Source organism: Emiliania huxleyi, assembly GCF_000372725.1.
Source record: "Emiliania huxleyi CCMP1516 unplaced genomic scaffold EMIHUscaffold_23, whole genome shotgun sequence".
Taxonomy (NCBI): domain Eukaryota; phylum Haptophyta; order Isochrysidales; family Noelaerhabdaceae; genus Emiliania; species Emiliania huxleyi.
In genome coordinates this window covers 436200-459864 of record NW_005200333.1, presented here as the reverse complement: position 1 = coordinate 459864, position 23665 = coordinate 436200, and the positions used below count along the sequence as shown (strand labels likewise).

General features: G+C 69.7%; 5 protein-coding genes across 5 annotated transcripts; 3 read left to right on the top strand and 2 right to left on the bottom strand.

Annotated features, from left to right (window-relative positions):
• Window positions 1–6708: 6708 nt before the first annotated feature.
• Window positions 6709–8461, top strand: EMIHUDRAFT_205104 (hypothetical protein; the record flags this gene model as incomplete). The annotated part of the gene is made up of 5 exons (XM_005779526.1): window positions 6709–6990; window positions 7063–7647; window positions 7753–7968; window positions 8150–8251; window positions 8318–8461. 5 exons carry the CDS (start codon window positions 6709–6711, stop codon window positions 8459–8461), a joined length of 1329 nt encoding a protein of 442 aa, XP_005779583.1.
• Window positions 8462–8704: 243 nt separating this feature from the next.
• Window positions 8705–12219, top strand: EMIHUDRAFT_205103 (hypothetical protein; the record flags this gene model as incomplete). Its single annotated transcript, XM_005779525.1, has 8 exons — window positions 8705–9133; window positions 9203–9412; window positions 9472–9686; window positions 9762–10081; window positions 10800–10873; window positions 11063–11552; window positions 11886–11983; window positions 12058–12219. 8 exons carry the CDS (start codon window positions 8705–8707, stop codon window positions 12217–12219), a joined length of 1998 nt encoding a protein of 665 aa, XP_005779582.1.
• Window positions 12220–12569: 350 nt separating this feature from the next.
• EMIHUDRAFT_100321 (hypothetical protein) lies at window positions 12570–14597 on the bottom strand (the record flags this gene model as incomplete). Its single annotated transcript, XM_005779524.1, has 6 exons — window positions 12570–12791; window positions 12953–13261; window positions 13392–13639; window positions 13675–13791; window positions 13893–13977; window positions 14043–14597. 6 exons carry the CDS (start codon window positions 14595–14597, stop codon window positions 12570–12572), a joined length of 1536 nt encoding a protein of 511 aa, XP_005779581.1.
• A 1643-nt stretch (window positions 14598–16240) lies between these two features.
• EMIHUDRAFT_100320 (hypothetical protein) lies at window positions 16241–18987 on the bottom strand (the record flags this gene model as incomplete). The annotated part of the gene is made up of 7 exons (XM_005779523.1): window positions 16241–16552; window positions 16877–17054; window positions 17136–17290; window positions 17503–17668; window positions 17988–18130; window positions 18206–18254; window positions 18563–18987. The coding sequence occupies 7 exons, from the start codon at window positions 18985–18987 to the stop codon at window positions 16241–16243; spliced, it is 1428 nt and encodes a 475-aa protein (XP_005779580.1).
• Window positions 18988–19566: 579 nt separating this feature from the next.
• On the top strand, window positions 19567–22514 carry EMIHUDRAFT_100319 (hypothetical protein; the record flags this gene model as incomplete). Its single annotated transcript, XM_005779522.1, has 2 exons — window positions 19567–20254; window positions 22249–22514. 2 exons carry the CDS (start codon window positions 19567–19569, stop codon window positions 22512–22514), a joined length of 954 nt encoding a protein of 317 aa, XP_005779579.1.
• Between the last annotated feature and the right edge of the window lie 1151 nt (window positions 22515–23665).

Sequence of the window (23665 nt, the reverse complement as noted above, 5' to 3'; positions counted from 1 at the left end):
TTGGTTCCTTTGTCCTTACTTCTTGCTGAATTCTTATCGCCACCGCAGCGGCGCGCTTTAGGGCGCCGATGCCTGCGCCGGACGTCGCCGCGCTGTCCGCCATCCACCAACTCGGCGAATTGGTGCGAGAGGCGGCGCGAGAGGCGGCAGAGGGCGAGGTCGGCCACGCGGCCTTGCTGCCACCGCTGCTCCGGCTGCATGTGAGACTGCGTGCGGCCGCAGACGAGCTGGTCGAGGCGGCTCCCGACAGCAGCGAGCGGTGCGCGGTCCGGCTGGCCAGCACGATGTTCCTCTCCCTTGTCGTCTGGCCATCGCTCGCTGGCCATTCAGACGTGGCGGCGTCGGCCGCCGCCGGCGCAGCGACAGCCTCGACCCTGGCCGCTGCCGCCGCTGCCGACATGCACCGCAGCGACACGGCGCTCGCCCGGGATGCGCTCCTCCGGCGCAGCGAGCGTTATATCGCGTTCGCGTCGCGCTCCACCTCGCAGATCGCAGCCCACGCCATCCGGCAAGCTGGCGAGTGTGCAGGCGGAGACACGGCCGTCCATCGTCCACGACGCGTCCCAGACATGTCCACAGGCCGCTGCGAGAGATGCTGGCGGCGACGCCGCGCCCCGCCGCCCTCTACAGCGACTCGATCGTCGGCGCGTGGATCGCTTGGAAGAGGAGCGATGGCGGCGGCGGCGGCGGTGATGGTTGCGGCGGCGGAGGTGGCGCGGCGGGTGGCGCTGCGGCCGCCGGTTTGGGTGGCGCGGGCGGCGGCGACGGTGCGGACGGTGCGGGCGGCGACGGCGCGGGCGGCGACGTGCGCGAGGGCGGCCGCTGGGGCGGCGTGGGCTGCGGCTGCCTCGGAGGGAGCCTTGGCTGTGTACTGACTCTGGGCGCGTCTCCGGCGGTGGAGGGGCTGCTCTCGTCCACGCCACGTCCGGTGACGCGCGCCGAGACGTGTCCGAGACATGTCCCACAGGTGACGGAGCTCCTCTCGACGGCGGCAGCCACCGAGCACTTCACAGTCCTCGTGGCGGAAGGGAGGAGCGACGGCTAACCCTTACCCTGACCCTGACCCTGACCCTGACCCTGACCCTGACGCCTTACCCTGACCCTGACCCTGACCCTGACCCTGACCCTGACCCTGACCCTGACCCTGACCCTGACCCTGACCCTGAGCCCAACCCCAACCCCAACCCCAACCCCAACCCCAACCCCAACCCCAACCCCAACCCCAACCCTAATCCTAGGTGCGACGGCTCCGGGCACACCACCGCCGCGGCGCTCGCCGGCGTGGCTCCGGTGGTGATGATCGAGCCGGGCGCGGCGGCGCGATGCATGCCGTTTGTGCAGCTGGTGCTGTGCGCCGCACACGCCGTCGGCGAGGACGGCGGCGCCATCTGCGATATCGGCGCCCTCACGCTCGCGCACGTTGCGGCGGCGCACCGGGTGCCGTTCTGTGTCGCGGCGCCGCACTACACTTTCCGCCGCGCGGGCACCCCGGGCGCGGAGGAGCTGGCGCCGCCGCTGCCGCCGCTGCCGCTCACGTCGGGGCCGCCGTCGTGGCAGCGGCCGACCCGCGACGCGACGCCCGCCCGCCTGGTCACGTGGTTCTTCACCGACGTCGGCGTGATGCCGCCGTCCGCCGTCGTGGACTGGCAGCTCTCTCTCTCGTCGAGAGGCGGAGGGTAGCTTCTTCATACCATACGGACCACCACAGCACACCGAGGTTCCGGCCGTTTGTACCCGACAAGTGTGGGCCACGCGCCCCGTGTACACGCATAATCCACGGTAAATACGGGGCAACGGGGGTGGCCCGCCTGTCAGTCGGGCCGGGGGGCTTCAGAGCCCGCCGAGCGCCTGCGGGGTCGCGCGCGTTGTCTCTCGAGCGCGCTGGGTGTGTCGTGAAAGTCTCTCTATCGCGTTGTGACATAATACACATTGACAGATACATGTGTACATGTTGTACGACTGACTGGACGCACGGCGCTCACACTGTTCTGACACTGACCAGGGGACGGGCCCGTGGTGCACGCGCTCGATCGAGAGTCAGCCAACCCCCTCCACGCTCTTCCAACGCCCCGTCCACCTCGTTCGCCCTGTCGTCGGATCCGACACCACTTCCTTGACGAATGAATGGCTCGAGCGAGGGTGCCCCGCTGCTCCCTCTGCTGCTTCCGCTGCTCCTGCTCCTGCCGGTTGACGTTGCTGCTGTTGGTGCTGCCGCGGATGCTGCTGCTGGTGCTGCTGCTGCTCCCCCTCCTTTAGCCGGCCCGAGGGAGGGGCGGGAGGGGGACTGGCAGCGCCGCCAGAGATGACATTAGGGCGGCTGCCGCCAATGGGCGCGTGGTGCCTTACGCCCACGAGGTGCTTGGGGTGGCTCGATGAGGCGTTGGCAGCGGCGCGGGCGGCATTGTGATGCTTGAGCGCGAGGGCGTTGCGATCGGCGTGCGAGATGGGGCACATCCCGACGAGCCTGGGCGGATCGGCGCACCCGACGTAGACCCACGGGATGCAGTACCGGCGGAGGCCGACGGCTGAGCGGTTGAAGGTCCGCGCGTCCGTGCGGTGGAAGGCAACCTTCTTGACCGTCACGTTCTCAGAGTCGAGCAGCTCCTGCAAGGCGTACTCGGATTGGAGCGGGTCGTTGGGGGAGCAAGACTCACCCGCCGGTGCGCCACGCGGGCACGTGGGGTGGCGTCGATGCGTCGGGTCGCTCCACGCGCGCATGGCGCCCTGCATCCACGCCGCCAGGTGCCGGGCGTGCTCGTCAAAGGTCTCCCCAAAGAGCACGCGCGCGGCAGCGGCGTTTGCAAAGTAGATCTTGTCGGAGTAGCTCCCAAAGCCGCATCGCTCGTCCACAAGCACCGTCGGCCGCACTGCCCGCTCACGCACCGAGACCGATGCGCCGACGCCGAGCGCGGGCGCGAGTGCGGAGAGCGAGACAAGCGGAGGCAAGAAGAGGTTATCTTCCCGCATGTAGAGGTAGGCGTCGTACTGCGGAGCGGCCGAGTGGGCGAGCCGAAACGCGAGATGACGCAGGTGCAGCATGTGGCCGTTGGTCTGCCATCGGCTCTCAAAGTTGGGCATCTGCCGCGCGGCGCCCCACCAAGCCTCGGCCGTGGCGAAGACGCCGCGCCGCCCGTGGAGTACGACTGCCTCTCGAAGCGCCTCGATCTCGGCGTCGAGGCGTGCCTGGTCGAGTAGCTCGACGACAACTTCGCGCGCACCCAGCGCCTTGAAGTCGGTGACCAGGCGGGCTCGCTCCGGCGCAGCTGCGGGCTGGATCACGCTGGCCGTCCACGCAACCGCCCCCTGCATCTGCAGCGGTGGGTAGGGGGTGGTCAAGCTAGGCGCACCAAGACAGGCAAACCGGAATGGGAGGCGTCGCGCCCCCACGGACCGGGCTACCCTCTCAACAACAGATCTCCGGGGCCACCACGCACCTGTAGCACGAGGAAGACATCAACCGACGGGAGGCAGCCCTCGGAGGTGGGGTCGGCGAAGAGAGGGCGTAGGCCGCTGCCGTCTTGCGCGAATGGGTCGTCGAGCAGCCGGTCCGCGATGCCGCTGATGAGCAGCGCGACGGAGCTCGAGCACCAGGGGCGATGGCGAGTCATCTGTGGCCTGACTTTAGGGACGCGCGCACCAACTTTGGGCGCTGCATTTCGGGGCAGAAAGAATTTTAGAACGAGGCGGTCGCATGACACGATTCGCGCGACAGGCGAGGAGCGGGCGACGGCTTCCTCAGAAACCGTCGCCCGCACCACAGGAGCAGTCACACCACTCCCACCCCGGCGCCCACCCACTCCCCACCCCGACATCGAACCCCGACATCCCCACCACGCTCCACAACCCCGCCCCACCCCGACCCGAGCAACCCCGCCCCACCCCGACCCGACCCGATCCACCCCGCCCTGAAAGAATTTAATCTTCTCACAGCCCACAGGCTGTTTCAACAGGCTCGAGACGTGCCGTCCCGCGTCCGTCCTCCCATCCCTTGAGCACTTGAGCACTTGATAGGGTCGGTTCCGCATGGTACGGGACCCCTCGATCGTCTCGCCCTCCCTCACTGGTGTGCTCATTGGGGGGGGGGTCATAACAAACACGGTACAGGATCGAGGTGCACGCTGCTGAGGGACCCCAGAGGGTAGATCGAGCAGTCGTCGTCCCCCCTCTCCATCATCTCTCCTTTGATTGCGTATTTTCTTTCTTTCTTTCTTTACACAGGTTCGAGACTCCTCCCATCCCTCGCTTGGGTTGTCTGTTTCCTTTCCTTCCCTTTACACAGGTTCGTGCCGCGTCCCGTGCCCCCGAGTTCATTTTAATAACAGGTTCGACACACACAGGTACGGTCGTCACAGGACGAAAAGAGGCGCAAAGAAAGAAAGAAAAGAGACACCTCAAGGGAGGGATGGGAGGACGGCACGCCGCCACCACACAGGGATTTTAAGGAGAGGGGTGTGATGCGCCAGCCGTCGGCAGACCGAATCTTTATTTTTCGCGACGCCGAAGAGAGGGAAAACCATGCACTCCTCCGGTGCCCAGCTCAACAACATCGGCCTGGCGCCTCCCAAGGCGACGCCGTGCCTCCTCCGGCGGCCAGCCGAAGGCCGATCCTCTCCTGAAATATCTCGCTTCGTCATCTCGAGCGACAACGAGAGCGACGGCGAGGGCGGAGGCGATGGCGGTGGTGTTTCAGCGTCCTCCCGGTTGCGCCACTCCGTGACTCCGGGCTCGCTGCTCTCGTGCAACCCGGCCGTTCGCGGCCGGAGGCCCGCCTGCCGGCGCATCGAGTCGGACAGTGAGTCCGACTCTCCGTTCGAGGAGCGGCGGGAGCGGGCGGGAGCGGGCGGGGAGGCGGCCGGCAGAGAGGAGGCTGCACTCGGTGGAGGCGGCGGCGTTGGCGGCGGCGGCGGCAGCGGCGGCGGCACGCCCTCCGACGGAGTGGCCTCGCGGGCGATGGTCGGGCTCGAGGCTGCGCTCTCGTGGCGCGGCGTCGTGCGGCGCGACTGGGCGCAGCTGCGCGCGACGTGGCTGCACCGCGTGGGCAGCTGCGGTGACGACGTGGACCGACTGCGCGGCCTGCTGGCGCACCTCGAGAGGGAGTGCCTCCACCCCTCGCGGCTCGATGGCAGCGAGGGCGGCGCGGCAGGCCTCGGCGATGCCTGGCTGCGCCGGCGCAGCGGGTGGCACGCCAGGCTTCGACACACGACATACGCCTTCCCCTCTCCAGCTCTCTCCTCCCTGATCTCGCCGTCACGCGCCAATCCCCCCCTCTGCGCCTGCCCCTCCAGCGGGTGCCACCCGACCCTCCCCCTGTGCCCCCACCCCCGCCCCTCCCAGGCTCGCGGCGGCCTCGGACGAGCACTCGCTCGCGGCCCTGGCGTCCGAACTCGGCCGTGCGGTCGGCTGCTCACACGGCCTCCAAGGCTCACGCGGTCTTGGGCACGCCTCCCCCTCCTCCTCCCGCCCACCGTCCGCGCCGCAGCTCCGCCCGCCGCCTCCCCGCTCCGTCCCTCTCGCGCCCCAGCGAGGCGAAGACCGAGGCGGCGGCGGCGGCGGCGGCGGCGGCAGTTTTGGCGGTGGAGGACTCGAGCAGTGGCGGCCGCGGAGCCTGCGGCCACGCACGGACGGCGTCTCGTATGACGACACGGCGGGTGCGCGCGGCCGGATGGAGGGGGGGGGGCTGTGGTGGCAGTGGCACCATGGCAGGGTGTGTCATTGGGAGGCATCCCCCCCCGCCCCTTGCCCTCTGAGCGGTGCCATCTCCGTCCCTCTGCCCCTCCCTCGCCCGTAGGCGCCGACTCGGAGGGCGCCGGCAGCGCGGAGCCGCGGCCGCGCCCGTCGCCGCGCCCCTCCCACCTCCGGCGCCGGACCGCGATCTTGTGTGTCGGCGCCGCGTGACGACGCTTTGCTGCAGCCCGTGCCTCGAGTGCCTGTAGGCCCATGCACGGCATGCACGGTGTCTCGTACGACGACGCGCTCGGCGCCGACTCGGACGCCAGCAGCAGCGGTGGCGGTGGTGGGCGGGCGGGCGACCGAGGCGACAGAGGCGGCGGAGGCGGCAGAGGCGGTTGCGGAGAGGGTGGGGGGCGCTGCATCGCGGGCGGTGGGGCGGCACGGGCGCGGCGAAGGCGCCGTGTGCTAGAGAGCACGCAGAGCTCCTCAGGCCAAGGGGTCTCGAGCGGGCATGCCGGCGGCAGCAGCGAGGGCAGCGACAGGGGCAGTAGCGGCAGCGGCGGCAGGGAGAACGGCAGCGGCAGCGACAACGGCAGCGGGTTTGCCAGCAGCAGCGACAGCGGCAACGAGAGCGGCGGTGGCGGTGGCGGCTGTGCGGAGGTCCCCTCTCACGATGGCTCGCTCGGCGGCGTTTCCTCCTCCTCCTTCGCAGCCTCTGCGGCCGCCAGCGCAGCGAGGCGGAGGAGTGGCCGGAACCGCGATCAGCCTCTGCCGGTCTACAACGAGGACCAGCTCGAAGGGCGGCGCGGCAGAGGCGGCGGCGGCGGCAGCAGCGCCAGCGGCGGCGGCACGCCTCGCCTGCCGTCCTCGACGCCGCGGCCGGCGTCACAGAGGCGGCGGCCGCCCTCTGCCTTGTCTTCTGCGGATGGCGGCGGCGGTGCCGCGCGCCACTCCCCTGCTTGCGGCGGCGCGCCGGGCGGCGCTGGCGCGGCGCGGCGGCGCTTCGAGGAGCGTCCGTCGTCGTCGCTGGAGGCGGCGATGGACCCACCTTCGGACGACTCTCGCTCCGACGGCGGCGGCGACGAGGGCGCTGCGCTCGGCGCGGGGGTGTTGCGGCGCGGCTTGGCGGTGCGGGACGCGTACCTCAAGGCGCACGAGCGGGTCGAGGCGGTGGTCGGGTGGAGGAGAGGCGGCGGCCAGGGAGAGGAGCGCTACTTGGCGAAGCTGCGCGGCCGGTCGCACCTCCACTGCTGCTGGCTCACTGAGGCCAAGCTGGCGCACGCGGGCGAGCACCGGCCTTTGGCGGCGTGGCGGCAGACGGTTGAGGGGGCGGCGGCGGCGGGTGGGGGGGCGGAGGAGCTGCTCGCTCCGTGCCTCGCGGCTTGCGTCGAGGTTGGTGCGGTGCTCGACATCAAGCCGCCGCGCGGCAAGCGGCGCGCGGTCCGGCGCAACTCGACGGCCCTCTCCGCGGCGCTGCTCGACGAGGAGGAGGACGCCGGCGATGGGGCGCGTTGCGGCGGGGAGGGGAGGGTGGGCGGCAGCAGCGGGATGGAGGGCAGCATCGGGTTGGAGGGCGATGCCACCGGCGGCGCCGAGCCGTGGCAGAGCGGCGAAGCGAGGCGTGACCAGAGTGGCGACGAGAGCGGCGACGCGAGTGGCGACGAGAGCGGCGAGTGGAGTTGCGGGGAGGAGCCGGAGGTGTTGCCGCTGGCCGACCCTCTGTCTGGCGACGAGGAGGAGGAGGGGGGAGAGGAGTACGTGCCCCAGCCGCGCCGCGGAAGGAGTGCGGCGCACCTAGAGGAGCGTTCGCTGCAGCTACCTCCCCCAATGGGGCGAGACACGGCCAGCGGCCAGCTCGAGCGCGCCGCGTGTCGCGGCACCACCGCAGCGCTGAGGCTGCCTCGCTCCGGCTCGCTGCTCCTTGTGCGGTGGCGCGGGCTCGGCTGGCCGCACTCGACTTGGGAGGCGTGGAGGGATGTGCGGCACGCCGCCGGCGCGCCTCGGGCGTGGAGCGTGTTCCTGCAGCTGAGTGCGACGCCGCCCGCGCCCGCGCCCGGCGAGGAGGCGATGCGCCGCGCGCAGGCTCAGCCTTTCGACGCGGCCGCTGCGGAGGTCGGCGCGCGCGCGGGGCTTCGCGGGTACCAGGAGGAGGGCGTGCGCTGGCTGCTCGCCTGCTGGCACGCGGGGCGGTCGTCGATCCTCGCAGACGAGATGGGACTCGGCAAGACAGCGCAGGCGCGTCGGCTTCCCATGTGTGCGTGTGGCACAGTCGCGCCCGGCTTTCGTTTCAGCCGACGGGTGACGGGTTAGGCGTTGCTCTTCCTCGACTGGCTCGCGCGCCACCGCAGCGTCGCGGGCCCGTTCCTCGTCGTCGCTCCCCTCTCCACGCTCGCGCACTGGGAGCGGGAGGCGGCCCACTGCACGGCCCATGACGATTCCTCGAGCCGTGATTGATCGGCGTGGTCAATGGCGGGATCAGGCGGCCCGCTGGACGACTCTCCGCTCCGCCGTCGTCCACGGTTCCGCCGAGGCGCGCAGGGCGCAGCTGCGGTACGCTCTGGCCCATTGCGACGAGGATCGCGTCCGCACGCGGCCGGCGTCGGGGATAGTCGACATGTCCCGGACGTGTCGTGGGCATGTCTTGTAGGACGGCGTCCGCACCGGCCGGCTGCGGGTGGAGCTCGTGGTGACGACCTACGAGCTCCTCTCGATCGAGGGCGCGGCGCTGGGAGCCGTGCCGTGGCGGCAGGTCGTCGTCGACGAGGCGCGCCGCCCCAAGAGTGAGGAATGAAGAGTGAAGGCATGAGGAGTGAAGGCATGAGGAGTGAAGGAATGAAGAGTGACGCGTGCCTGGTGCTCGACGAGGCGCACCGCCTCAAGAACCCGCGCTCGAAGCTCGCGATCGCGCTGCGCGCCCTCTCGGCGGGCGGCGCGCGCTGCACGCTGCTCACCGGCACAGCACCTGCTAGGAACCTTCTAGGAACCTTCTAGGAACCTTCTAGGCGCGCGCTGCACGCTGCTCACCGGCACGCCGATGCAAAACAACATCGGCGAGCTCCTCTCGCTGATGGAGGTGGTGGACGCGGCCGCGTTTGGCGGCGAGGAGCGGCGCGCCGAGCTGCTCGAGCGGTACCGCACCATCAGCAACCCGGAGCAGGTCGCGGAGCTGCAGGCGCTGCTGCGGCCGTATATGCTGCGCCGCACCAAGGCCGATGTGCAGGAGAAGCTGCCGCTCAAGACGAAGACGCTGGTCAAGGTGGAGCTCACCGTCCCGCAGAAGCGCGTCTACCGCGCCGTGCTCGACCGCAACCTCGCGCACATCGCCAACCCGCGCGCCTCGCTCTCCAACGCCTTCATGCAGCTCCGCAAGGCGTGCAACCACCCTCGCCTCCTCGAGGGCGGCGCCGACGGCGAGGAGGAGGCGATCCGGCGCGCCCTCGACGCCGCCAGGGAGCTGGAGGAGGTCGGCGGCGGCGCCGCCCGCGCCGCCGCCGCCGCCGGGCTGCAGGCCGAGGTGGAGGCGGGGGTGGAGTCGCTCGTGCACGGGTCGGGCAAGATGGTGCTTCTGCACAAGCTGCTGCCGCGGCTGCGGCGGGGCGGGCACAAGGTGCTGCTCTTCTCGCAGTTCAAGATCATGCTCGACATCCTCGAGGACTACCTGCTGCTCCGCCGGCCCGAGCTGGGCGGGTACGAGCGCGTCGACGGCGACGTCGCCGGCGCCGAGCGGCAGGCGGCCATCATCGTCCCGTTCCGCGACCGTTCCCAGACCTTTCCCAGACCTCTGCTGCGCCCTTTGCGCAGGCGGCTATCGACCGGTTTCAGGCGGACGAGGACTGCTTCGCCTTCCTGCTCACGACCCGCGCCGGCGGACAGGGCATCAACCTGACCGCCGCCGACACGGTCGTCATCTTTGACAGCGACTGGAACCCGCAGGGCGATCTCCAGGGGCAGGCGCGCGCGCACCGGATCGGCCAGTCGAGGCCCGTCAAGGTGTACCGGCTCGTGACCAACAACACGTGCGCGAGCGCGCCCCGCTCGTGCGGCACGTCCAGGACACGTCCACACGACATGTCCGAGACATGTCCCCACAGGTACGAGCAGCGCCTCTTCGAGCGCGCCTGCCTCAAGCTGTCGCTGGAGCGCGCGCTCCTGCAAGGCGACTTTGGCGCCGCCCGCAGCGGCGAGCAGGGCCGCGGCGGGCGAGGCTCCAGCAGCCGGCTGTCGCGCAGCGAGCTGGACGAGCTGTTGCGGTATGGCGCGTACGGCGTGCTGCGCGGCGACGACGAGGCGGCCCGCACCTTTTGCGACGCGGACATCGACAAGCTGCTCGAGGAGTCGGTGGAGGTGACGTACGGCGATGGGCCTTGCGCCGTGGTCGGGGGCGGCCCTCGCGGGGCGGAGTGCGGCGGAGGTCCGGCGGGAGGCAGCCTCTTTTCCCGCGCGAGCTTCGTGGCGGCCGGCGCGGGCGGCGGAGGAGGCGGAGGAGTGGAGGAGCTGTCGCTGGACGACCCCGACTTTTGGGCAAAGATGCAGCGGATGCAGCGGCCGGAGGGGGCGGCGGGCGCGGCGGCGGGGGCGGCGGGCGAAGAGGTGGCGGCGACGGCGGGGCGTCGGACGCGGAGCGGGAACCCCGCCTGCGCCGGCGCGGCAGCCTCGAGGGGGGGCAGGCGGCAGCGGGCGAGGGAGGCGGCCGCCGCTGCAGGCGTCGTGCCTGCCGGAGTCGCGCCCGCAGACGTCGCGGCGCAGGAGGAGGAGGAGGAGCGGGGCGGGCGCGCGGAGGCGGCCACCGACGCAGGGAAGGCGGGCCGCCGCCGCCGGTGCGGCGCCTGCTCCGGCTGCGTCTCTGCCAACTGCGGCGAGTGCGCCGCCTGCCGGAGCATGGTTTGCTTCGGAGGCTCCGGCGCGAGCAGGCAGGCGTGCGCGCGCCGGCGCTGCCTCCAACCGAGAAGGATCCTCCCGCCGCCCGTGCGGCCGCCCGCGCCGCTGTCGCCCGCGCAACCGTCACGCGGGCCGCTCGAGCTCGGGGACTACGTCCTTGTCGACGACGCGGAGCACGGCGAGCTGCTCTTCTTCGTCTTCAGACATGTCCAAGAGACAGGACGCGAGACATATCCGAGACACGTCCATAGGCGAGCTGCTCTTCCGCATCTTCCACTTGGTCGCCAAGCCGGACGGGCTGCACGACGTCCGCGCGGTCAAGGAGGTTCAGCCCGCCATATCTCCCCCATATCTCCCCCATATCTCCCCATATCTCCCCACGGTCAAGGAGGTTCAGCCCGCCATATCTCCCCCATATCTCCCCACGGTCAAGGAGGTTCAGCCCGCCTCGGCCGAGATGTAGCCGGCTCGCAGCTCTCGTTGTCTTGCTCTCACCGCCGTCTGTCTGACTCAGGACGAGCTCGACTACATCGTGCCCGCCGCCGAGGAGGAGCCCATCTTCCTCCGCCGCAACCGCGACGGCAGCCTCGACTTCCCACCCGACGTGCGGCCCGCGCCGGCGAGCGCCGCGCAAGGTAGCACTCCGGAGGAGTCACGGGACGCGCAGAGCGGCGCCCTCGTCTGGGCCTTCGCCTTCGAGGAGCTGGGCCCGAGCGCCCCCTCCTCTTCCGCCCTCTCGCTGCCCGGCCCGGGCGGCGTGTGGCGCACCGCGGTGGTGCGGCGCGAGCGGCGCGACCGCTTCACCTACCAGCGATGCCTCGTCGCCCCGGACGGCCGGCAGTGGCGGGGCAGCCAGCTGCGGCAGCTCGCAGAGCACCTGTTCGCCTCGCGGCCAGAGCAGCTGCGGCAGGCCCTCTACATGCTCAACTTGCCGCCCGACCGCGAGACGGGCGAGGAGTCGGAAGGAGGGGCCGCCAGCGGCGTGCCGTCGCCCGCAGTGGCCGGTGCGCTGCCGCAGGAGCTGGGCGACGCCGCCGCACCACCACCACCACCGCCGCCACCGCCGGCAGCGCTCGCGCCAGGGCGGCGCTTGGGCGGCGCGGCAAAGGCGGCGAGGCGAGGGGAGGAGGAGGAGGAGGAGGACGAGTTTGAGATCAAGTCGCAGCTGCCGGAGCGCAAGAGGTTGCGGCCGGCGGCGCCCAAGCGGCCCAGGCCGCCGGCCGCGCCAGCGGACGAGCCTGCAGCGCGAATGGAAGAGGAGGCGGGAGCGGCGGTGGCGGTGGCGGAGGCGGAGGCGGCCCCTCCTCTGCCCATGGCTGGTGGCGTTGCCGCGGTAGCGGAGGTCCTGCCTGCTGCCGCCGTCGCGCTTCCGCCGGCGGCGCTTCCGCTGCTGGACCTGTGGAGCGTGCTGCCGGGCGGGCGGGTGACGGGGCAGGTCGTGGGCAAGAGCTAGAGAGGGCCCTTCCGGCGTCTCGCTTCTGAGGCGTCCGTTCTCCGCCGCCCCTGTAGGTCTTTGGCAAGCCGGGCATCCGCGACGGGACGAGGATAAACACGGCGCGGGTGGTAGAGGGCGTGACGCCCTCCGCTGGGTCGACGCTGCGCACCATCTCGGGCTCGAACTACATCCTCGGCGAGGCGTGCCCCGGTGTGGGCGGAGGGGCGGCGCTGTGACGGGGGGGGGGGGGGGGTGCGCTGTCGTACATGCACAGCTTTATAGTACGTATATGTTATGTGAGCGCGCGTGAGAAACATTCTTAGAGCATCGGCGCGGCGACAGATCACGAGCAGGCGGCCAGGCGCGTTTTGACGGATATCAACTTGGATATCAAAAAATTGAAGCAAACACCTGTCACCGGACACCCGCCTCTCGGTCTCGCCACACATAGCACATTCGGCGATTTTTTTCTGAATTATGTACATACGTACTCTCTAGCGTTGGCCGTTGCCCACGATCCGAATTGGGTTGCTTGGGATTTTGATTCGGGTGCCCGAGGCGCGAGGCTTGGCGAGGGCACGCTCAACTATGCAGCGTGCGACACCGTGGCGAGGTCGACCTGCAGCTCCTTTTGCAGCGGCTCGAGCCTCTCCGCCAGCAGCCTCTCCGCCTGCGCCACGTCGAGCTGCGCCGCCGCCTCCTCGGCGCTGCTCACCCCCTTTGCGAGCTCGAGCACGATCTCCCACTGCACGCGGCCGAGCGCCTGCGCGTTGGCGTAGGTCACGTTGCCCGCCCCGCCGTAGCAGACCTGCCGTCGTGAGCACACACAAGCCGGGCTTTGAGTGCCGTGCGGTGTCTTCGGAGCGTCGCATGAATGCACGGGGTACGAGTACAGCCGCACACAGCCGCGTACAGCTGAATGCGAGTCCTCTCGACAGGGACCTGTGCTCAGCATCTAGGGTCGCGCACCATGGCGTAGCGCGAGCGGAAGCGCGCGCCGAGGGGCGAGTTCTCGAGCGCGTTCTCCACCGCCTTGCAGAGGCGGAACTGCGGGTCGGCCGTGCTCGACTGCATCTCGACGTAGTTCTCGAGCGCCATGTCGGCGATCGCGTCGGCGTTCGGCTTCCGCGCAGCCTCAAAGGCGGCGAAGGCGGCGGCGTAGCCGGCGGGCGACGCGACGGCCGGCGCGGCGTGCTCGTCGAGCAGCCGCACCAGCTCGTGGACGTCCTCGAAGCCGCAGTTCATCCCCTGGCCAAAGAAGGGGACGATCGCGTGCGCCTACCGATCACGTTGAGGACACGTCCACGACACGCCCGAGTCAGGGCCGAAGAAGGGAAGGAGGGGAAAGACGCGCCGCGTCGCCGACAAGCACCGCCTTGCCCCCCACAGCCCACTGGCGCGCGCGCACGGTGCCGAGGATGCCGCGCGGGTTCTCGGCCAGCTGGCGCGCCGCCGCCTCGACCCCGCCAAGCAGCGGCAGCGCGGTGGCGTAGTGCGCCTCCAGGAAGGCCGCCGCCGAGGCCACGCCTTGCGCCTCGACATGATCAAAGGAGGCGCCGGCAGAGGCGTCGTCGGCGAGGGTGGCGTCGCCCGCCTGGGAAGAAGGGCGCTGTGGGTGCCTCAAGCAGAGAGGGGTGGCGAGGCGGCGCCGTCCGCCTGGTTGAGCATGTAGATGGTCCCGGTGAAGGAACCGTCGAGGTTGGCCAGCCCCATCAGCATGTGCGACCCGCGCGGCCAGATGTGCAGCCCGTGCCTCGCCATGCCGCCCGCCTCGGCCGCCGCGCGCGGGAAGGACATCTCCTTGTAGCCTACGGGGGATGGCCGAGGAGGCTCCTGGAAGGGCCCTGGCAGGCTCCGGGTAGGGCATCCTCCGTGCGGCCAGAGTCGAGGAGCGAAGAGTGCACGGCACACGCGCCCGCGCTGCTCAGCGCCTGGCGCACCGCGGAGCCGCCGCCGTCCGCGGCCACCACCGGCCCGCCGCACCGCACGACCACCTGGTGTCGGGCAGGAGCGGGCGGCAAGGGTCGGGGCGGGTACGAAGGGCGGTCGCCCCTCGCACGCGGGGTGCAGTGTCTCGGAAGTGCCGCGCCTCGCGCTCGGCGCCAGTGTTGTCCTCGGCGTGCAGCGCAGAGTCGAGCACGCCGCGCTGGCCGGAGGCCTCGTGCGGGGCGGCGAAGGTGAGCACCGGGTACTCGCCCTCCAGCTCCACGCCGAGGAGCCGGTGTCCGAAGCGCAGCGTCGCGCCCGCCGCCTCGGCCTCGCTGATCAGGAATTTGTTGAGCTCGTACCGCGAGATGGAGTAGTTGAACTCGGAGTCATCCTTGCCGTACCGCTGAAAGATGGGCTCGCCGCCCGCGTGGATCACGCGGCCGGTGACGCGCACGCCGAGCTCGAGCAGCCGCGCACGCACGTCGTCCGGAAGCAGCGTCAGCGCACGCAGCCCGCGCGCCGTGGCGACGAGGTTGATGGAGCGGCCGGACGACGGGATGGCGCGAATGTCGCCGTACCTCTCGTAGACGGTGACGCGGTAGCCTCGCCGCGCAAGCACCGTCGCGAGCAGCGCGCCGACGAGCCCAGCGCCCACGATCGTGATGGGTTGACTGCCATCGGCCATGTCGGAACAGAAAAGAAATTTGAGCGGGGGCGTGCCGTCCTCCCATACCTCCCTTGGGTTGCGTGTTTTCTTTCTTTTCTTTCTTTCCTATGGCTGTCCGTTTTCTTTCTTTCTTTCGGTCGCAATGCCCGACTCGGCGGCGTCGGCAGTCGGTCTCGCCTCGCGACGCTCTTCGTGCTCGAACGAGCAACGCGACGTGCAGGCGGAACGAGCACGAGGCACTGTGCACAGCCGCACATGTGTATGTCAACTGGCTCTCTGAAACGCGGCACGCCCGGGACCTTCTTGTCTCCCCTCTCTCTCTCAACCCTCGGTCGTCGGTTGGTGCGTCGAAAGGAGAAGTCGGAAAACAGTGCACGCCTGTATTGCAATACGCCGGTTTGCATGATGATGACCTCGGTCGTCGGTCGGTGTGCCGAACGCCCGTCGAAAGGAAGTCGAAGACCAAACTACCCCCTGTATCGGAGTTATGGTCCTGATTCGCGTCCATTCTCTGCGACTACTCGTGTCGGCAGTGTCTACCGTGAGGAGCCCAGGAATGGGAGCCTTGCCGCCTACCTCCACCTCTCCGCTGCATCCATTGACCAACTCGAGGCTGAAGGCGCCACATTCTCCGACGGAGTCGCGCCGGACGCCGATCCTGCCGTGGCGACGGGATCCTTCGCGCAAGTTGACGCCCAGTGCGCGGTCGCACAGCCCCCGCTACCCCCAGCCTCGCCCAGCCCCTTGTCGCCACCGCCTCCCTCGGCACCGCCACCACCATCGCCGCCGCCGTCGCCACCCGCCTCACCGTCGCCGCCGTCGCCACCGCCGTCGCCCCCGGCGCCGCCGTTGTCACCACAAGCTACAAAGTGCACAGACATCACTACTTGTCTCTTCGGTGACGGAGTGCCACAAAAGGGCACCATATGTGCTGCCAACGTCAATGCAACCACCTACGGCGGCTGCTGCTACTCTGGGGCTGTGTGCAGTGCTGTTGTGCCGGATCCCACCAAAGACGACCCATGCCCTCCAGGTCAAACGTTTTGCGCTTACCCTTGACCCTTGCTGAGGGAAGGCGTGGGCACGCTGGCACGGTGTGGACGGCCCACGGAAGGAAGAGGGGAACGGCTCGCGCTGAAGAGGGCGCAATCCGTTGAGGTTGTCTAACTGGACATGACTGTGGACTGACTCTGACCGGCGGCCACACTTTGAGTGCCGCACACACACACACACTGCCATCTTTTTGCCACGGTGTGCTCACACAGTGTCGGGATGGGCGGCGCTTGCATGATTGTCCATTGTTTCTCTGGGATTGTCGTGTGGGGATGTCCACATTGTCCCGCTACCGCAAGGTGAGAGCGGTGACGGGTGAGCCTGAGCGGTGTCGTCCCGGCTCCCGCCCGTGTCCCTCGCGGGAGGAGAAGGTAAGGTAAGGTAAGGTAAATTTCTCCACACACACAAAGTGGTGGGGCAAGCGCAAGGGGGGGGGTGGGAGGAGAGGCCAAGAGCGCAAGAGGGGGGGGAGCCCCTCTGCCATGCACAATCGCTCGGACTCGAGAGTCGCAGTCAGATCACCGCCTGTCACCGGTTTGGCTGAGGGAAAAATCTGTCTCATATCTCACAACTCTCTCAAAGAAACATACCAGTCTGAACGCGCTCGACTACCCGGGCGCCGGCGCGGGCGGCGCCACGAACCGGTCGAGCGGGTCGTACGGCTTCGGCGGCGCGCCCGCGCCGCCGCTGGCGCGGTTGGTCCGCTTCTTGCTCTTCGCCTGCTCCTGCGCCTCGAGCTGCGCCTTGCGCCGCTGCCGCTTCTCGTCGATGATGTTGCCCTCCTTTTTGGCGGCGCGGCGCGACGCCTTTGACCGGCCGCGCGTCTTGCGCTTCGCCCTGCGGTTCGCCTTGATATCGGCGATGCGCGCCGCGTTGGCGGCCTGGATCTCGCGCTGCCGCTCGCCCTGGTTGCGGTCGACCTTACCGAGCTGCTGCGGGTCGAGCGTGATCGTCTCGGCGGGCAGCTTCTCGAGCAGCGCCACCACCTGCAGGGGAGATGCGGCGAGGTATGGTGGCGAGATCTGGCGAGATGTGGCGAGCCAGTTTGGTGCCCTTGCCCCGCGCCGAGGAGATTGGTGCGGCGAGGTGCGGCGAGGTGGCGAGGTGCGGCGAGGTGGCGAAGTGCGGCGAGGTGGCGAGGTGCGGCGAGGTGTGGGGGAGGTGCGGGGAGGGGGGGGGGGCAGCATGGGGAGATGTGGGGAGATGTGGGGGAAATGTGGGGGAAATGTGGGGGAAAGGAGCACCTCCGCCTCGCGCCGCTGCGTGCGCGTCTCGAAGGGGTTCGCCTCGAAGGCGTCAAAGTTTGGCTCTCCGGCGCCCGGCACCAGCACCGACGAGTAGCCGCGCGAGTGGCCGACGCCGAGCACATCCTCATACGGGCAGAAGCGGACCAACGTCGCCTCGCGGCCTGGCAGCCGGTGCCTGCGGGACGTGTCTCGGACGTGTCGTGGACGCGTCGTGGACGTGTCCGCCTCGCGGCCGGGAAGCCGGTGCGTCATGTACGGCGCGGAGGCGCGCGCGGCGAGGCCGTCCTTGAAGACCTGCACCGCCGCGCCGCACGCCGCCGCGAGCAGCCCGCGGTCGGAGACGTCCATCGACGTGACGGGCCGCGGGGTGCGGTACGAGTGCAGCGGGCGGTAGGTGCGCACGTCCCACACCTGCGAGAGTCTCGAACCCAACTGACATCCGACTGAACACGTCCTCGCGCGTGCCAGCCGCAGGACGCGGCTCTTTGGCTCCGCATCTCGTGCCGCATCTAGCCCGCCCAAGCCTTGAGCGTGCCGTCGCGGCCAGAGGTGGCGAGGTAGCGGCCGGCGCGGTCGATGGCGAGGTCGGCGACAGCTCCCTTGTGGCAAAGCAGCTTCGCGACCGGCTCGTGCATGTTGGGCGTCCAGAGCGTGACGGTGCCGTTGGTGTGCCCGAGGTGCACCACCGCGTTGTACGGCGAGGCGCGCATGCAGTCGCACTCGCCGAGCCGCGTCCGGATGTCGGAGACGTTTTCGCCTAGAGGAGACGGTACGGGAGCGGTCCAGAGGCTGGTCCAGGAAGAGACGCGGAAGTCACCAGACAGGCTCGCCGGTGGAGACGTCGAGATAGCGCAGCTGGCCCGTCGAGCCGACCTGAGGGCGGCGGGCTCGGTGGAGGGGCGAGGGCGGCGGCGGGCTCGGCGAGGCGGGCTGGGCGGCGGCGGCGAGGGTGGCGGCGGCGAGGGCGGCGGCGAGCTGGGTGGTGGCGGGGACGGCGGTGGCGGGGACGGTGGCGGCGGGGACGGCGGCGGCGGGCTCGGGGGTGGCGGGCTCGGGGGTGGCGTGCTGGGAGAGGGCCGCGGGGACCGTCGCGAGCAGCCAGTGGTACTTGAGATATGCGAGCCGCTGCACGTCCGGCCGGTGCGAGCGGAGGCAGTGCAGCTCGGTGCCGGAGGCGTCGTAGATGTACAGGTTCTTGTGCTGCGCGACGGCGAACATCGTGTGGTCGCGCAGAAAGGTCAGGTCTCGCACCTAGCGGCGCAGGACTCGGACACATCGCGGGGACGTGTCATGGACACGCCGTGGTCGCGCAGAGTTTCTGCGAACCGTCTCCCGCAGCTGCAGTTCAGAGAGGACGTGGAACCCTCCCTCCCACCTGCGGTTGTACGAGGCCACGTCGAGGCGGCGCCGGAGCGGAGGCGGCGGGCGGCGGTGGGAGCGGCGGCGGGGGCCGCGGCGGCGGCAGTGTGCGCGGCGGGTGGCGGCGGCGCGGTGGCGGTGCGGCGGCGGGCGGGCGGCGGCGCGGCGGCGGGGGTGGAGGAACAGGGAGGCCTCAGACAAACCGCGTTGTGTCGGCAGCCACCCGCGGACGGGCGCTGGGCAGACTTGTACGAATGAGCTGGTCCTCACAGGCGGGCTTGGCGGGGCTGGCTTGGCGAGGGTGCGGCGGGGGCGCTGTCTCACCGCGCGACGGCGACGTGCCCCTTTCGCCCTCCGAGGAGGAGGCGGCGTCCGTTGGCGGTGAAGGCGACACGGTACGGCCCGAGGTCCGGCAGCTGCACCTCGTAGGCCTTTGCCGCCGTCTGCTCGTCCACCATCGCCGCGAGCTGCGACTGGCGCACCCTGCAAGTGCGCTCGAGCGGGCCCTCCGCCTCGAGGAAGCCCGCCTCGCTGGGCTGCAGCACCTCGGCCTGCGCCGCCTTGCGCTCCGCCGCTCCTATCTTCGCCTCGCCCCGCTTGATCGACCGCTTCAGCCCCGGCTTTGTGACGCCCTTGGATGAGTTGCCATCGCCGCGCGAGTAGCGCGAGAGGCGCTTCCGCTCGGCGGCATTCATCTTGCCGCCATCGCTGGCAGAGAGGAGCTTGGGATGGCCTCTGGACTTGGCCATCGGCGGTGGGAGCGGAGCGGAAGGGGTAGCGGCGTGGCCGTGGGCACGCGTGAGCGTGCCTCTTATACGAAAAAAATATAACGGGAGGGAGGGGGGATAGGTGCCGTGTCTCCCTGTCTCCCTTGGGTTGTCTGTTTTCTTTCTTTCTTTCTTTCTGCCGTGGGGAGACAGCGGGTCAGCCGGCGAACCACAAGGCCGGGACCGGAGGAAACGGGTGAGACCTGGAGTCAACTGTCGCTCTGTCGGGGGGGGGGGGAGAGTTGAGCTAACTCGTATGGTTCTTGCACTTGTGCAAGATTGGGCGTCTTCTGCCGCAGTCCCTTTGATGGGAGGCCCCAGGGTGGGGGCCACCTCGAACCCCCGGCCAGGGATTCGAGCGGAGGGTGCCCCGGATTCATCTATCCGTTGGGCCCCGGTACATTCATTAGAACTGATCACTTTGCGCAGCAGCCGTCCCTTCGCCGACTGGACGGCAGTGCGCTGCGTTGTCGCTCTGTCGTGCACGCTCTCGTGCCTCGTTGTTGTGACACGGGAGTAGAGTCGAGAGCGGTAGCCCTCGACGAGACGACCGGCGCTGCGATGCCAGACCTCACTGCCGCCGAGCTCAGCATTCCGGCCGAGCAGCACCCCGATCCCGCAAAGCCACTGGTGATACCCGTCGACTCAACAGTGGTGGGCTCAACCCTGCGCTTCATTCCGTGGTCTGTGGTGGGCAATCCGGCCTTCCTCCAGCTGCCCCCTCCTCCTCCGGGGATGCAACCGTCGTGGGTCCAGATTCCGCAGTGGGTCGCCATCAGTGCGCTGCTCCCCTTCAGTGAGCCCGAGCCCGCTGTGGCCACCCACTTTGACAGGCTCAGCGTCTTGCGGCTGGCCGTATTGGCCGCGGCTTGGCGCCGCATCCTCGGCGCCTTGTCCGACCTCGGCGTTTTCAGCACGGTGCACGTGGATGAGGATGCGTTCCGTACGGTGTGCATCCAGGCTCTGCACTCCCGCCAAATCCCGGTGCCCGAGCTCTATCTGCAGTGGGGCGATTTGGGGTACTCTGAGGCGATCACACCCTTGGGACCAGCGCCATCTGCAGAAGCAAAGGCCGTCGACTTCTTGCAGTACGCGACAGTCGGGGCTCTTTGCGACCCTACGGCCGACGTCCCGTTCGCAGCCCTGTCTGACACGACCCGCTGCTTGGGGCCCGTCTTCACGGCGGCAGCGCGCGTCGATCCCATGGGGAGCGCCGTCGTGGGGGCTGCATCGCTCGCCGCCGCCGCTGGTCACATCACTCCGCGAGCGAGCGATGGGCACCCCTCCCTGCTCGCTCGGCATGTGCTCAGCATGCTGAAGACTACCCGCTCGAGTTTCCCGGCCTGCCTGAGGACCAACTCTTTTCAGAACTACTCTGCGGAGGTTGAGACTCCGCGCCTGGCGCGACCGCCTTCAAGCGCGGGCGGCCCGTGACTTTGCTCCATCAAACGGGACAAGGCAAAAACACAGTTGCACAGATACATGCCGGCGGCGCGACTCCCCCCCGCAGATCGTCCTCAGTGGGGGAGACCGCGACACCGGTGACGGAGCGCAGTTGGGAGTGTCTTCGGCTCACGCCAGGGCGCTCGTTGCTCCTCCGTCTCTTTGTATCTTCCATACTGCATTTATCAGAAGACGTATGGTTCTTGCACTTGTGCAAGATTGGGCGTCTTCTGCCGCAGTCCCTTTGATGGGAGGCCCCAGGGTGGGGGCCACCTCGAACCCCCGGCCAGGGATTCGAGCGGAGGGTGCCCCGGATTCATCTATCCGTTGGGCCCCGGTACATTCATTAGAACTGATCACTTTGCGCAGCAGCCGTCCCTTCGCCGACTGGACGGCAGTGCGCTGCGTTGTCGCTCTGTCGTGCACGCTCTCGAGCCTCGTTGTTGTGACCCACCCTGTCCCACCCGTGTGTGATCAGTGTCTACGGAGGGAGTGTCTTCGGCTCACGCCAGGGCGCTCGTTGCTCCTCCGCCTCTTTGTATCTTCCATACTGCATTTATCAGAAGACGGCCTCTGGCTCTGCGGGACATAAGGCGCGAAGATCATCCTGCCCGGGCAGGTCACGCACTGTTGCATCGCACTGATGAGCGCCGCCAGCAGCGGCCACGAGCGGGTGGTCGACCTGCTGTTGCAGCGCGGCGCGGAGATCAACCTGCAGAACAGCAACGGCGACACCGCACTGATGGCTGCCGCCGACAACGGCCACGAGCGGATGGTCGAGCTGCTGCTGCAGCACGGCGCGGAGGTCAACGTGCTGGACAGCGATGGCAACACCACGCTGATGGCCGCCATCGTGCTCCGCCTGCTTCGGGCGGGCGCAGACGCGGCGCTGCGTTCTGACGGCGGCAAGTCTGCGCTGCAGCTGGCCAAGGAGAAGGCCCACGCCGAGTGCGTCGAGGCCTTCCGGCAGCACATCGCGGAGGTGACTGCGGGCCGGCGCGAGGCGGCGGCGGGCGGCGCGGGCGGCGCTTCCTCGGGCGAGGCGGCGGCGGGGGCCGTGGCTGTTTCCGGCTCGCTGGGCAGCCTGCCCGAGGAGGCCAGGCAAGCGGCTGCGCAAGGCGACGAGGCGGCGCTGCTGGCGTGGCTCGACAGCGGCGGGCGGGTCAACGCGACTTGCGGGGTAGACGATGTGAGCGGCGTCTCTCTGCTGATCACCGCGCTGATGATCGCCGCCCAGCATGGCCACGAGCGGGTGGTCGACCTGCTGCTGCAGCGCGGCGCGGAGGTAAACCAGCAGAACAGCGACGGCGTCACCGCGCTGATGGCCGCCGCCGGCAATGGCCACGAGCGGTCGGTCGACTTGCTGATCCAGCGCGGCGCGGAGACGAACAAACAGACCAGCAACGGCGACACCGCACTGATGGCAGCCGCCAGCCAAGGCCACCCTGCCACCGTGCTCCGCTTGCTTCGGGCGGGCGCAGACGCGGCGCTGCGCTGTGAGGACGGCAAGTCCGCGGCTCCGCGCTGCAGTATGCCAAGGAGAGGGGCCACGCCAGGTGCGTGCGCGCCCTCGAGGAGCATGCGGTGGCGGAGGCGGCGGCGGAGGCAGCGGCAAGGGAGGCGGAGAGAGCGGTGGCAGAGGCGGAGGCGGCGCGGCATGCAGAGGCGCTGCTGGCGGAGGAGGAGGCGGAGAAGGAGGTGGGGGAGCGCGGCAAGGAGAGCAAGAAGGGGAAGAAGAAGAAGAAGAAGGGGAAGGGCAGCGGGGGCGGCGCTGGGCCGTCGCGGGAGCCCGAGGAGCAGGTAGCACGGGCGGCGGAGGAGGCGGAGTGGCGGCGGCGCTCGAGGAGAGCGCGAGGCTGGAGGAGGAGAGGCGGGCGGCGGAGGAGCAAGTGTCGTCCTCTTTGGCTGCAGAGAGGCCGCCTTTGGTGGATGAGCCTTTGGTGGATGAGGAGGAGCCACCGGCCGACTTCATCTGCCTGATCACGACCGAGGTCATGGGCGACCCGGTGATGGCAGCGGACGGGCATGCTTACGAGCGGACGGCGATCAGTCGACGAGCCCGATGACGGGTGCGCGCGTGCGGAGCTCGAGAACACTGGCCTCTTCCCGCACCACACATGCTGCGCCGGCAGATCCGAGAGTGGCGAGAGGCGCAGCCGTAGGACGGAAGGCAGGCCCTGCCCCTAGCCGTTATTCTTGAAATTCTTTTTCGGCTCACTTGTTCCCGCCAAAAAAAATCAGAAAGATGAAGCGGGATTCGACACATGCGGACAAGCGGTAGTGAGATTCGACACACATGCTTAGACGGCGCGCCCCCGGCCGCTCGCCTGCAACTTATTCGATCCAGCCGCCTCCCCGGCGCGGTAGCCTCCACCCCCCATGGGTGGGAGGACGCTTTTGGCGGCCATTGCCGGCCCCGTGCAGGGGCCGCCCGTCTCGCGTACAGGGCAGCCCACCTCCACCCCCCCCCTTGACCCCCCCGCCCCCCCCCTCGCCCCTCCCCCGGCCGGCGCCAAAGCGACATCCCCTCAGACGGCGGCGCGGCCCGCCCGCGGACCGCGGCCGCCAGACGCGCGAACGAGGCCTTTGTCTTTGCGCCTCACCAGTTCCCGCCCGGCTGTCCGCCCGGCGGGGCCGCGTACCCCGCCGGCGCGGCGCCCGGCGCGAAGCCGCTGCCGGGGACGCCTGGAAGGGCCAGAGAGACGGGTCAGAGAGACGGGTCAGAGACAGATCAGTGAGACGGGTCAGAGACAGATCAGAGACGGATCAGAGACGGCGCTGCCTAGCGCGCGCCTCCCGGCGTGCCTCCGGGCGAGAGCATGCCGTTGTAGCCGGCGCCGCCGCCGCCGCCGCCACCGCCACCGCTGTAGCTGACGGTGGCGCTCACCGGGCTCACCTGCAGGGGAGATGTGGGGAGATGTGGGGAGATGTGGGGAGATGTGGGGAGATGTGGGGAGCAAGGGCTGGTCGCGCGAGGGAGAGGTGTGTGGCGGGAGGGGGAGAGTGGCGGGAGGTGTGTGTGTGTGGCGGGAGGTGCGTGGCGGGAGGTGCGGCGGCAGTGGGGGAGGGCGGGCGCGCAAAGGCCAAGGACGGGCGGCAGGCGAGAGGAGGCCGAGGGCGGCGGGCGGCGGGCAGCCTTCCGGGGGGGGGGGGGGGGAAGGCGGGAGTAACGGCACCGCGTACCCTCCATCCGGGATCCGCCCGCCGGCCGCCCATG